This window comes from Hylaeus anthracinus, unplaced genomic scaffold (genome assembly GCF_026225885.1).
Source record: "Hylaeus anthracinus isolate JK02 unplaced genomic scaffold, UHH_iyHylAnth1.0_haploid 5, whole genome shotgun sequence".
Classification (NCBI taxonomy): domain Eukaryota; kingdom Metazoa; phylum Arthropoda; class Insecta; order Hymenoptera; family Colletidae; genus Hylaeus; species Hylaeus anthracinus.
Genome location: NW_026535322.1, coordinates 11,183,475 through 11,196,097, shown reverse-complemented (window position 1 = coordinate 11,196,097; position 12,623 = coordinate 11,183,475). Strand labels below are relative to the sequence as shown.

Sequence of the window (12,623 nt, the reverse complement as noted above, 5' to 3'; positions counted from 1 at the left end):
CTGATCGACTGGAATATCTCCACAGGCCTGTATTCGAAATTCCGTGTCAGTACGGCTTGTGCACTTGAAGGCTTCCTCATCCTCAAACGAGGGAGGTCGCGATTTGCCTACTGTTCGCTCGAAAATGCACGCATCGACGACTCGCCCGTCCACCTACGATTTCTCTCAAACAGCGCAGTCAGATAAGGCGGACAAGTTCGTCGAATTTCGGGGCTCTTTATAGTCATTTAACGCGTTCGCTACCGGACTAAAACTCGTCAACATTTCTACGGAGTTAAAATTTTGTCTCGAGACTATCGAAGATTGGATAATTTAATACAGAGCTGTAAAGTAACTGTTAGAAATTGTGAAAAAAGAAAATAATCGGGACCATGTTTTATTAATGTAGTCTTGTTAGAAATTTATTTTCTTAACGATTATAATATAAAATGCCAAGGAAGAGTGTTCGAATTCTCAACGACCCGTACCGGTTGACTTATTTTGTCGGATTGAGGGTCGTCGCTTTCTATCCTCGCTAGGATCTCGCCCCTCTTTCTGCTTTAAGGAAAAGCAGACATTTTTCCTCAAGGCCTTAAAGTGGCAATCGTTGCATTCCAACAGTAATAATTACAGTTGGTGTAGAAAGTATTCGTACACTGATCAATTTCCAAAAAAAACTGTGTAAAATTGTAATTTATTAACTTATTCTTTATAAACAATGTCATTCTATATATTCTCGGAAATCTCTGGAATAGATACATTACCAACAAGAAATAGCTATTTATGTAAGTTGCGAAATTAACAAGAAAAAAACAATTAATCGATAGAAATATTGAAGCAATAAGTATTCGGACAACTGTTTAAAAGTACTTTATTGGAAATTTGATGTCTTCTAATTCGCACTGAGCAATAAACTAATGTGTTTATGTTACAAACTCTACTGTAAATGGTTCGTCGTAAGAATCGTACAAATACTTATTGTTTCTATACTTTTATCCAGTTTTCGCATTCTTTTTGTCAATTTCACAAATTATATTAACTAGTAAATGTTGTTTGGACTATATCTATCGTAAAGACTTCCGAGAATGTATAAAATATCATTGATTACAAAAAAAGAAGTTAAGAAACTACAATTTCACACAAAAGTTTTCTGAGAAATTGATCGGTGTGTGAATACATTCTACACCCACTGTACTTTTGTATATCATTACAATTTGGAATAATTACTTTCTAATTAGAAAGTAGTTATTTAAGTAATTCTTGATTATTTTGATTTTAGTAATTATGCCTTATTCTTGCGTCGCCTCACGGCGCAGACACTGAAAAATTGCGCCTCGTCGACATGTTAATCCAATTCAATATTTCAAGAATTTTTAACCGAGCATCTCAAAGGGAATTCATAGCCCGTGATGAATCTTTCTTGGAATCGATGTCAATCATCAATTATTCTCCTTACAGTATGGGACTCTGCAAACTTTTCAATGAAACCCTATAGTGCACTTTCGCGTCTCTACTCCGGTGAATAGGTTGCACACTTTTTGATCATTCATCTGTAGTTTACGTTCGCGTCTGTCCAAGATCAGGACGTCTCGAAGCCTGTTTTTAAGACAGCCGTCGTACTATTTGCGTTGCGAGGACCGCCTATCGTGAAAAGTCTAGAGTCTAGACTTTTCGCTTTGCGTCACTCGTGTTTCTAGCGGTGGATATATTTAGAGATAGTGTGCGCCCTGTTACAACTTAAAAGCGAGGCGAAGATCGAGAGACGAAGAGCTTCGAGAGAAGCGGAAGGTGTCACGAGCCAGGAATGTCTAACAGTGGGCCAATACAGCCGCGTCGATTCGCGAAATAAAGATTAGAGAATAGTTATTTCTATTTGTCCATTTTTCTATATGTATATAATTCAACAGTCTCCTTGAATGCACAAGTTTCTCTACGATAAATGGACAGTAACACGATCCGGGATCGGATATCTCGATGAGACAATGCTAACCGTTTTTGTTGTAAAACTGTAACCATCATATTCCTGACATTTTTCTGATTAAAATGATACCAAACACGACGTAATTCGCAACATATTTCATTACTACGTAATAACTTTCAACTTTTTATAACATACGTAATTACTTTATATTTATTTAGTCATACCTTGAAAAACTGAGCTGGACGGCCGGGATTCGAACCCCGGCTCTCACAAGGGCAGGACACGACGCACGGTGGGACGAAACAGCTTTCGGCGATCAAAAACCGACTTTCGTGAATTCGAAGAATGGAAAAACTGTTTACGTACATCGATAGAGGATAAATTGCTGTTTAATGTAGTGCAATCCGTTTTTTGATATTTGCTTCCGTTTTGCTGTGGCGCGCATTCAAAGGCAGTTGAAATTCGTCCAAGCAAAACGCTTACGATATTACTCCTAACTTCGATATACGATTCTAAAAAACTTTGCTCAGAAAGACGATATTCAAATGAATTATAATGTTTACTAGATTTGTATAGATAGTATTCAAGGCATAAAGTAAGTCAAAATGTTAACCACTTTTTAAATAATAGGGTCTGCTTGAAGAGAAGTACATTTAAGTAAAATTGTAACTTTACGCATGGTTATCAAAAATTGATCGCACTTGTCCGAGGTTTAATTGCTATCACTGGAAAGGGTGAATCATCCTCTATCAAATTCTGCAATGATCAGGTACCCCTAGGTGTCCTATTCCGAGAAAATGGCGATTAAATTAGACTAAACACGTGTTAGCCGCAGCGCTTGATAATCGAAAAGCGGTACTAGATGCGATGGTTTGTCTGTCATATAGACTTTTTTTAATGGATTTACCGAGAAGATAAACATGTATACGAACTCCTCATGATGACAAACTAAGTTGGAATGTAGACAATTTTTAAATAATGGAGCTCGAGTCTAAAAATAATACATATATACGTTTGACTGAACTCTTAACTTTACGCATGATTATAAAAAATTGACCGCACTTGTCCGAGGTTTAATTGCTACCACTGGAAAGGATGATCAATCCTCTATCAGATTCTGCAAAGATCAGGTGCCCCTTCGTGCCCCTTTTCAAGAAATTGGCGATTGTACTAAGTAGGACTCGAACAGAAAATAGTATGTACGTTTGTACGCTTACGTCTATGATTATTACGTAAATCTTGTCATTTTTAAATTACTAAATACGTTTCTCTCATAGTTAACAACAGGTTTGAGTCGAATTTTGGTTAAATAACAATAAATATGTCAAACAAGTGAAAGATGTTGAACGCGTTACACTTTATACGTGAATATTTGGACACCCTGTAGCTCAATTTGATTTATACTAATACAATTTAAGTATCATAGTATAGGGAATAAGTTCCTAAAATTTCGTTAAAATATTTTCAAGAGAACCAAAGTTACGGATTTTTGATCGCCGAGAACCGTTTTGTCCCACTGTGCGACGTTCGGATCACGGATTTTGTTCGAACAGTGTACACTTCTAGTAGTCCATTAGGGCAATATAATGTGCAAATATTAAGGCGTACTACTTTGACGTTTTCGAAATCGTTGATCGTTAGAGAAGTATTCCTAATATGTATCGTTGCCAGGGATTCGAACCTTAACCCGTACCGGGTTCCTGTACTTCGTATTATAGAATAACTCATCTAACCAGGTAACACAAGACATCTGTAACCCGAGTAACCCGATTAACCCGGTTGTGTGCGCGTTATAATAATACAGTAAAAACCATAGTTATTACCATGTTTCTAAACGGTAATTAATTTTATTTCAATATTGTCTGTTTTTTACTCTACTGTCCATCCGCGAGAAGAAGGTCATGCAAGTGCTTACACATTTACTCGTATTTACTACTCGTTTACTGTACTTATATAGCAGAACGGGGACGTAAACACTTGGCCAGCCCTCTTGTTGCGGACGAATAGTACATGTATTGGCATAAACAGTCACTTGAAGGAATCCCTATTTTCACCGGATGCGTTATGAATTTTCTGGGAACTCCAACACTAAGTCTAAGTCTTGCCTTAGAACGTGTAGTGAACGTGTGTGTCCTACATTCATTATATACTCGTACATTTTAAACAATCTAGTTTCATTTGATTTGAATATTGCCTGTAAATTCACATATCTTTGACTTGTCTGGATATCTCGGATGTCTTCTTCTACTAGTAACCCACTTCGAGCAGATTTAACCCGCTCTTCCTACAATTCAAGAACCGTTCCTTCGCGGTTAGTATGGGTTACAGTAACCTTCCCTTCATTAACCGGGTTTAGGTTAGGGTTCAGCAACGGTTCGAATCCCTGATACAAACTATTCTTGACCGACCTCCAGACATCTCGGCTAGCATGTCTCACGACGAAACGCTCCCTTTTCTCCTCTTTCTCGCACTCTCTTCACAGAACCGCCACCACATATATTCCTCGTACTTTTTCCAAAATGGAAGAACTTCGACTTCAAATCTTGAAAAGAAAAAAAAAACATTTAACCTATATTACACGCCTCCGAAGAATCTAACATCGCTGAAGAATCGCTATAGCTTGTACCCGTCTATTATTCGAATGAAATTGTCCTCTCGTAGTCTCCGATCTCAGGCGATGAAAAGACCTGCAATAAAGAACAAGGAACTCTTATTGCGAGAAAAGCACCGAATGTAGAGTACCGCTGGGGTTTTCCCAGTCGCTGATATCGACGTCAACGAAAGGTTCTAACAATGATCGACTACACATGTAGACGATGCAAACATCCCCGAGTTGGGGTACGCTCCACTACGACTTAAAATCGAGACTAAGACGAAGAGGTTCGAGAATATTGTCTAACAGTGGCTGAATACATTGGCGCATTGATTCACCGGGCAGAGAATAGGGACTGCGGAACCGTGGTCTCTGCCAATCTCCATCGCGAGATGAATAGACCGCAATAAGGAACGACGAACTCTTATTGCGGAAATGGCACGGAAAGTAGAGTACTCGGACGGAGTCTATGCGCTGGCATTTTCCCGGAGTACCTGGGGATATCGACTCCGGCGAGAGGTTTTACGAACGATCGCGTACACCGCCAATGTGCTTTACAGCGACTCCTAAGGCCGAGGCCACACTATGCGTTTTCGCCGCTGCTGCGAAAGCGGACACGATTTAACTGGAAGCCTACTACTTAATACATTGCTGCGCTTTTAACGCAGTCAATCTCGCCTGAACTGTCAATACGTCAACATAAACGCGAAGAAATTTTTGAAAATTCCTTGTGTTATAGAAGCAGAAGGGTTGTTGCGTGAATCGATAGTTCGTAATTATTGGGTTCATCCATTTTTTTCGGAGCGAGAATCTAATAATCGATTTAAAAAGTTTTTTGCTAACATTCGCAATTGCGAGGACAAGTTTTTTCAATATTACCGAATTTCGATAAATTCATTCGATGAATTATTAGAAACTTTGAAACCATATATTTCAAAGCAGAACACACAGTTCGGAAGGACGATGCATGCGGCAACTCTTGTTTTTCTTGTGATTCTTGTGTTTTGACACGTCTTCGGCGCCATGTGGCAGTCCGGTGCGTTCAGCGTGCCGCAGTCTGCTGCGGTAGCGTTCGACGGATGCGGCAGCGCCGTACTAGTGTACCACCTCTCATTCGAATCTATGCAACATCACAAACCGGATGACCGCATCCGTCATAACCGCTGCGGCGAAAACGCATAGTGTGGCCTAACCGTGGCAAAGATTGAGACTAGGAATGGCGTGAAAAATCACTGACAATGATTATTCACGGTGATCACACAATCACGATCGCAGTCGTGATTAAATTTCGATCACGATCGTGATCCGGAAGATGGCGTTTCAAAAGCGGTTCATGTGAATTGTTATCGTTAGGGTCGCGCTGTCTCCCCTTAGCGGAAATTCAAGAAACTACAAATGAGTCAAATTTAAATTGTAGTAAAATTATATTAACATTGCTTTTAGACCATGTTATAATACATGTATGTAGTATCCGCGCCTCACATACCCAAAAATAAGGAGTCAAACAAGAACACGAAACGTAAGGTACGGAATTGGTCTTGTAGGTAAAGCGGGTCGACTGTGGATCCGAGGATCGTGGCTTCGAATCCACGTGGCTTATTTTTCGTTTAGACATCCTACAGTGGATGTAGAAAGTATTCGTACACCGATCAATTTCCAAAAAAACTACGTGAAATTTTAATTTATTAACTTCTTTTTTTATAAACATTGATATTCTACATATTCTTGGAAATCTCTAGAATAGTTATAGTACAAAAAAAAATTGGTTGTTGATATAAGTTGCGATATCAACAAAAAAATACGAAAAATCGGCAGAAATATAGAAGCAATAAGTATTCGTACGGTTCTAATGACGAACCATTTACAGTAGAATTTGGAATATAAACGCATCAGTTTATTGCGTCGTAAGTGTAGTTGACCTCGTCAGGAGAATCTGGAATGCGATTCCTGCTGGAAAGACGATTTTTCGCGTAATCAGTGGAATTTTTTTTTTAACAATAAATACAAGGAACGCAAATGCGAACTTTTATCATTGTATTCGACCATCTTCAAAGATACTGTTTGAAGTTTTTTTTTTTTTTTTAACGTAACGTGACAAATATATTAGGTTGTCCCGAAAGTTTCAGATTCAAGATTTCAAGATTCATTTCGCTTCATTACTGTTACAGCATCAACGTCTAAGAAATTAGATTGTCTATTTATATAAACACTGGCACAGAAAATAATTGAATGCAACTCACGAAAGAAACTTTTGGGACAACCTAATATAATCTAAGAAGCAACATAATTCGTGAAAAGTGAAAAGAATGTACTCTACCAATCAGAAGCGATCACGAAAAATCACGAATCACTGTGAAAAACCACCGTGATTGAGAATGAACGTGATTGAATCACGAGTGATTCAAAAAGTAGCAGTTCACGCCATCTCTACTCCTAACCGTGGCAAAGATTTAGCCGCGAAGTGGTCGAGGATGTAGAACAGTGATGGCGAACGACTGAGGTAAGGATGACTTAAATGTGCGCTATGACAGAAACACTAAACCGCTGGTTCAGTACGCATTGAGTAGTATTGCTGCCAACGCATGTCCATTCGTTTGAGTATCGTCGCGAAGTAAACTTGTCGCTCGCAAAGTCACTTGTAAACAAATAAAAATGACTCATTACTACGTAGATCGATACATCGAACGTTGCTCCTGCTGGTAGCTCGCAGCGATCAAGTCGAACTAGAAATGTTGAGCTTGTTGCATTTTCTTTCGCGAACTTCGGCGGTGACCCTGGTTCCATCGAACGCCATTTTTAAAGAGCAAGTCCGTCTTCGATATCGCGTTCTAAATATTTGAAAAAAGTACTAACTGAACGTATCGGGATGAACTTGTCCCAAATATAATTAACGAAGCAGAAAATAAGTTAAATAGATTGCGCTCGAGGCATTGTTCTATAGAATCAAATCCGGTCCATTTTTATAATAAATCTCTGTAAAATCAAAAAACTCTACTCTGCTCTACTTATGGTTTTCGACCATAAAATAGATGCGGTAAAATGTAAATCGATGGACGTGTTCGATCCCGATCAACATTCTACTAAAAAACTAGCATTTGCGGTATTAATTTCCACCTTCCTCCGACTGTTGAACCCAACGCGATCCAACGTTCCTCAATCTCCATCAACTGGTCCAGACCAAGGATTCCCCGATCTCCATATCGAGACCAAGAAATTCTTATCGCGCGTCGTTTTACCTAAAAGCTCCGAGAGTGGAATCTCCAGACTGTTTCCAAGACGGTCCAAGGGAGTCAGCGACTCGTAAACACGGGTCGACGGAGTGCAAGAGACTCCGAGGATCATCGTCAGCGAGTGCTCGTGCACGCTTTGCCAAACGCGCACGGCCAGTCGGAGACAAAGAAAACTCCGTCTCGGAGTACAAATTTTTCCGCGGTCTGGTCGACCGGTGGGCGGAGGTTAAGGGGAAGGGGAATAAAGGCCAGAGGGGAGGTGATCGAGGAAAAACGCGAGGAACGCGAAACGTGCGCGGTTTCCAGCGATTCGAGCGCGATCCGAGCGGCTCACGCACGCCTGATCACGTATCGGACGCGGTCATTTGCATACGCGTAGCAATGCAGGGTGAAAGTACCGATAGAACGTCGCCTTTTAGGTTGGACAAAAGCCTCTTAGACACGCGCGTGTGCCAGTTCCCCTCTCCGTGCGTCGCATCCTCGTTCTTTCTTCGCGTTCGCGATACGAGATCGTCGTAAAGAATTCGGATGCGCGACGAACGGGTCAACACACCCGTCCGATGGTTTCGAGGAAGAAGAGTTTATCGTTGTCGTGCGATGACTCGAAGCCAAGAGTCGAAACGCGGGATTGGAGGGGAGTTGGCTCGGGACTACCAAATATTGGATCTCAAAGAAAGTTTCCAGTTACTTGTGTTTATAATAGTCGATATATGTAAGGATATTTATTTAGAGGTTCGGCGAAAACTGTGAAAATTCCAAGGCAACACACAATATATCAGACAAAATCGAATCGCAATACAAATCGAATGACTGATCAATAAATTACTAACACAAATTGATAAACATATACTGACAACTATAAAACATACAAACATACCTAATGGCTTAAATATAAACATTCATCCAACATTCACATTACAATACATTACATATATGAACTTGAAGATGAATATTAAATAATAATACTTTAATCATTTTTTTGTCACCTCTTTAACACGACGGCTGCCAAGTTAAAACTCGTGAAAATCATTACAAAGTTAAAATTATGTCTCGAGACTATTGAAGATTAGATAAGTTAACATTATCGTAGTGTAGAATTTTTTAACGTCGTCAAATTCACGAATCCCATCCAGATTTATTTTCATTATTGCCTCGCATTTGGAATTAATTTTTTTGATTCCTTAACGAAAAGTCCTTGTCACCCATTTCTGAGTGACGTGGCGACCAACGTGCTAAATTAAATCATTTCAGTGATTGAATCGCACCAGTTTTATGTCACGTCCCAGCTGCTCAAGGCAGTTAGTCAGTGAAATAATATATTTTTAAAATTGATTGGCTGTAACCATGAGAATAAGTAAGTGAGGAGATTTGAAATTGCCACCGCTCGCTTCAAACTACAATGTCGCCGGTCAGGTAGCACTAAAACAACGTCTTGCATCTGTTAATGGTATCATCATGTTTCAATTGCGTCCGGTGAATCGTCTCAATAAAAAACAACAAAACACGTTGTATATTTCGAAGTTCTGTAACATCACATTACAATAAATCCAAATTCTACGATATGATACGCGTGCGAGTCCGCGACGAGGGAGGCTAGTTGTAAATATTAGGTTGTCCCAAATGTTTCTTTCATAATTTGCACTCAATTATTTTGTGCGGTAGTGTTTATATAAATAGACGATCTAATTTCTTAGATGCTGATGTTGCAACAGTAACGGAGCAAAATGAATCGTACACAATTCAATAATGTAACATTAGACATAAAATATCGTGTATGTATTACTTATCGTTAGATATTTGGGTTACGCAGGTAATCGTAATAAGGTCTAGTTTGGCAGTACGAGTAAATAGAATATATTTGAAAAACTATTTCAAAAAATACAATTTTAAGCTTTGGCTAAGACGCAACGTGACACCGGTTGATCCGCGTACACCGTTCGTGTGTGTGTGAGTCTGATACATTTGATTATAGCAGCGGGAAAATATAAACTCGATCAACACTTATTAATAAAACGAAAGAAACTTTTGGGACAACCGAATATTTCACCAAGCCCAAAGACTCCTCAGAATTGTTGTTCGGTTCTTCCCACAGGAGAATCTCCTGGTAGCTTCGATCCTGATGTTTCCCAACAAACAGGGAAGCGACGGTGCCCTAGATCGAGTCGATCCACGCATAGCGCACGCTTCTAAACGTAGACCCCGCTGTTGTAGATCATCTCTAATTGCGTAGAGAGTACGCGGGACAAAGGGGTGAGATTTATACGATATCGCACCCGCCAGTTTCAGAGCACGTATCACGTCCAAAAATACGCACGGCAAGCCAGATCGGCCGGGATAAATACTAATTTATATTTATCTTCTTTCAGATCACTCTCGGACGCGTGACACAGCGAAGGAACGCAAAGATGTAGAGTCATCGTTGCGCTCGAGAAGTGGACGCGCATAATTGAACGATAGTTGATCAGGATATCGTCGGGATAACCTCGTACGTGGCTGTGTATCGAGCGTCTCGTCGATAAAGCCTCCTATTTTGCTCGGAAACCTATGTCTCGTGGAAGCGGGCGATAGAGCTACGTGGGAAGCGAGCATAGAGAACAAGAGACTAGGAAGAGGAGAATGGGGAGACAGGCAGGAGGCTCGAGGATCGCGTGGACCGAGGCTCGATTGCCCTCGTGGCCGTGGAGAAGGAGGTTCTCGGGCCAGGTGGCCTGAGATATGCCAGCAGTAGCGAGCTCGGTGATAACGGAAGCAGCGTCATCGAGGCTAAGCGGCGAAACGGCGGGGGCGGGTGGTGGCGTCGGTGGCCGACGACAGCTGTCGATAGAGATCGAGACGATCGAGCGCCGGGTCTGCGCGACCCGACGCGATCTGTTCGTTCCTGTGACCGTCGATCCGCGACCGTGTCGGGCCGTCCACTGTCCGGACCTGAACGCCTGCCTGGTGAACGAGTCGCGATCCCTCGAGGAACAGGTCGACTGCCAAGCGATCCATTTCGGTTACGCCATCCCCGTGAACGTGGTGCCCGTCGAGGGTAGCCCCGATCTGGTGGAGCTGGTGCTGGACCACACGAGCGAGCTGAGCGCAGGAGCCGTGAGCTTTCTGCTCGATCACCATCCCCAGTTGCGCGAACGGCAACCGGAGGAGTTTCAAAAACGTTGGTCGAGAATGGCCGCGACGGCGAAGCACGACCTACGTCGGAAGTTCCCGACGGACACGTCCACCTCTGGCGACGAGGACATCGCCGCGATCGCCAAGCAGATCAGCGATCACGCGGAGGCGATCTATCAGACCTGGAAGAGTCGAGGCTTGGCGCCCACGGAAATATTAAATTGTCACAGCAACGCCACCGCCGCCGACAAGTTCGGCACCGCGTTGACGCCATCCGCGAACACCAGCCCAAACGCCACGGGGAAGACGTCGCCGACGAGCGCCGCGTCCCCCACCGCGGTGGACATCCTGGCGCAGACACCGAACCTGGACAACGGGAACCTGGAGAAGTTGGTGAACAACTTCGTGGTGGAGGACAAGGCCAGACTGGCCGCGTCCAGGCAGAGATCACCGTCCAAGACGCTGCCGTCCTCCATCCAGTTCGCGCTGCAGAAGTTCGAGAGGAACTCGACGCAGCAGCAGCTCCAGCAGCCGCAGACGTCCCCGTTAAAGAGCGGCGGGGTCGGGAGCCAGCCTAAGACGAAGCAGACGAACGTCCTGCTGTCTCCTACCTCGCCGTTCGCGAACAAACCCTCGCAGATTGTCAAGCCTCAGGTCTCCGCAAAGACTCCTGGTGCTCATCATCGGGAGGTCTTTCTGGAGACCATCGAGACCACGTTCCCTGCGGATCTGGCGCCGCCGAAGACGGTCCAGCAGAAGAGGCCCGTCAGCACCGTGATCACCTCACCGACGGCGTCGAGTCTGGACGACACGGCGAGCGCCAACTCTGGACTGACCACGTGGCCGTTGAAGAACAAACTGAACGAGAACAAGAGATCAGGGGACGGGTCCGCGAGGTCGGTTCAGGAGGTTAAGTCGTTGGCGACGAAGGAGGAGAAGAGGATCACCGGGTCCAACTCCAGCGTGTACCTCGACGAAGTGGCTCGCGAAGAGGAGAGATTGATAAACGCCCTGAAGACGGGCTCCGTGATCACGGAGGAGCCTGTGGAGAGACCGGTGCCCGCTCTGAGTCGACAGAAGCCGGCGATAAAGCGAGAGAAACCAAAGGTGGAGCCGGTGAAGCCGATAATCATCGGTCACAATCACCACGGTGCCGGTCTGGTCCCAGCCTCCGCGGCTATGGTCAACAATGTCGTCGTCGCTTCACCCGGGGCCAACGCTACCGTCGCGTCTGACGCTAAATCGCTCAGCAAAGACGATCTGTCGAACATGTCGGTGGTGGATTACGCGAAAGTGCGGTACAGAGCTGCTCAACAGAACCCGCCTACTCAGCAGAGACTCGAGGAACAGAAGACCAGCGGAACGACCGCGTTCAACTCCACGGAGCAGCTGGTCTCCACCACCAGGTCCAAGTTCGAGGAGATAAGGAAGGATAAGGAGACCGTCAAGGAGGAGAAGGATCCAGTGACGTCCAGATGGGGCCCCAGAATCTACACCCCGAGACCCCGGATCGAGCAGGTGCCTCATCCAGAGCTGACCACGCAGCAAAAGCAGCACATCAGAGCTGCCGCGGCGACTGGAACCGGAAACAATCCCATCAGACCCTTCCTGACCAGGGGATCCGTCGCCGAGCGCGTTCTCATCTTCGAGAAATGCCCTAGCGAGCTCTTGCTTGACAAACGGGGACCAAGGCAACCGGCTATCAACACTTGGAGGACCGGACACGAGGTTCAGAACAAGGCCCAGGTAAATTGTTTAACCAGTGTCTGTCGTTTACTGTATTTTTCAGGCG

The 12,623-nt window shown here is 43.7% G+C and overlaps 1 protein-coding gene across 3 annotated transcripts in view; it reads left to right on the top strand.

Moving 5' to 3' along the window:
- The window catches only part of LOC128896008 (uncharacterized), a 107,285-nt gene that overhangs the window by 66,956 nt on the left and 27,706 nt on the right, over nucleotides 1–12,623 (top strand). For all 3 annotated transcript variants that reach the window (XR_008461899.1, XM_054159115.1, XM_054159116.1), the window contains exon 2: nucleotides 10,090–12,577. Coding sequence is in view for 2 of the 3 variants with exons in the window: in XM_054159115.1 (XP_054015090.1) it covers nucleotides 10,439–12,577 (2,139 nt within the window). In the remaining variant the exon portion in view is untranslated. The remainder of the gene's footprint in view (nucleotides 1–10,089; nucleotides 12,578–12,623) is intronic.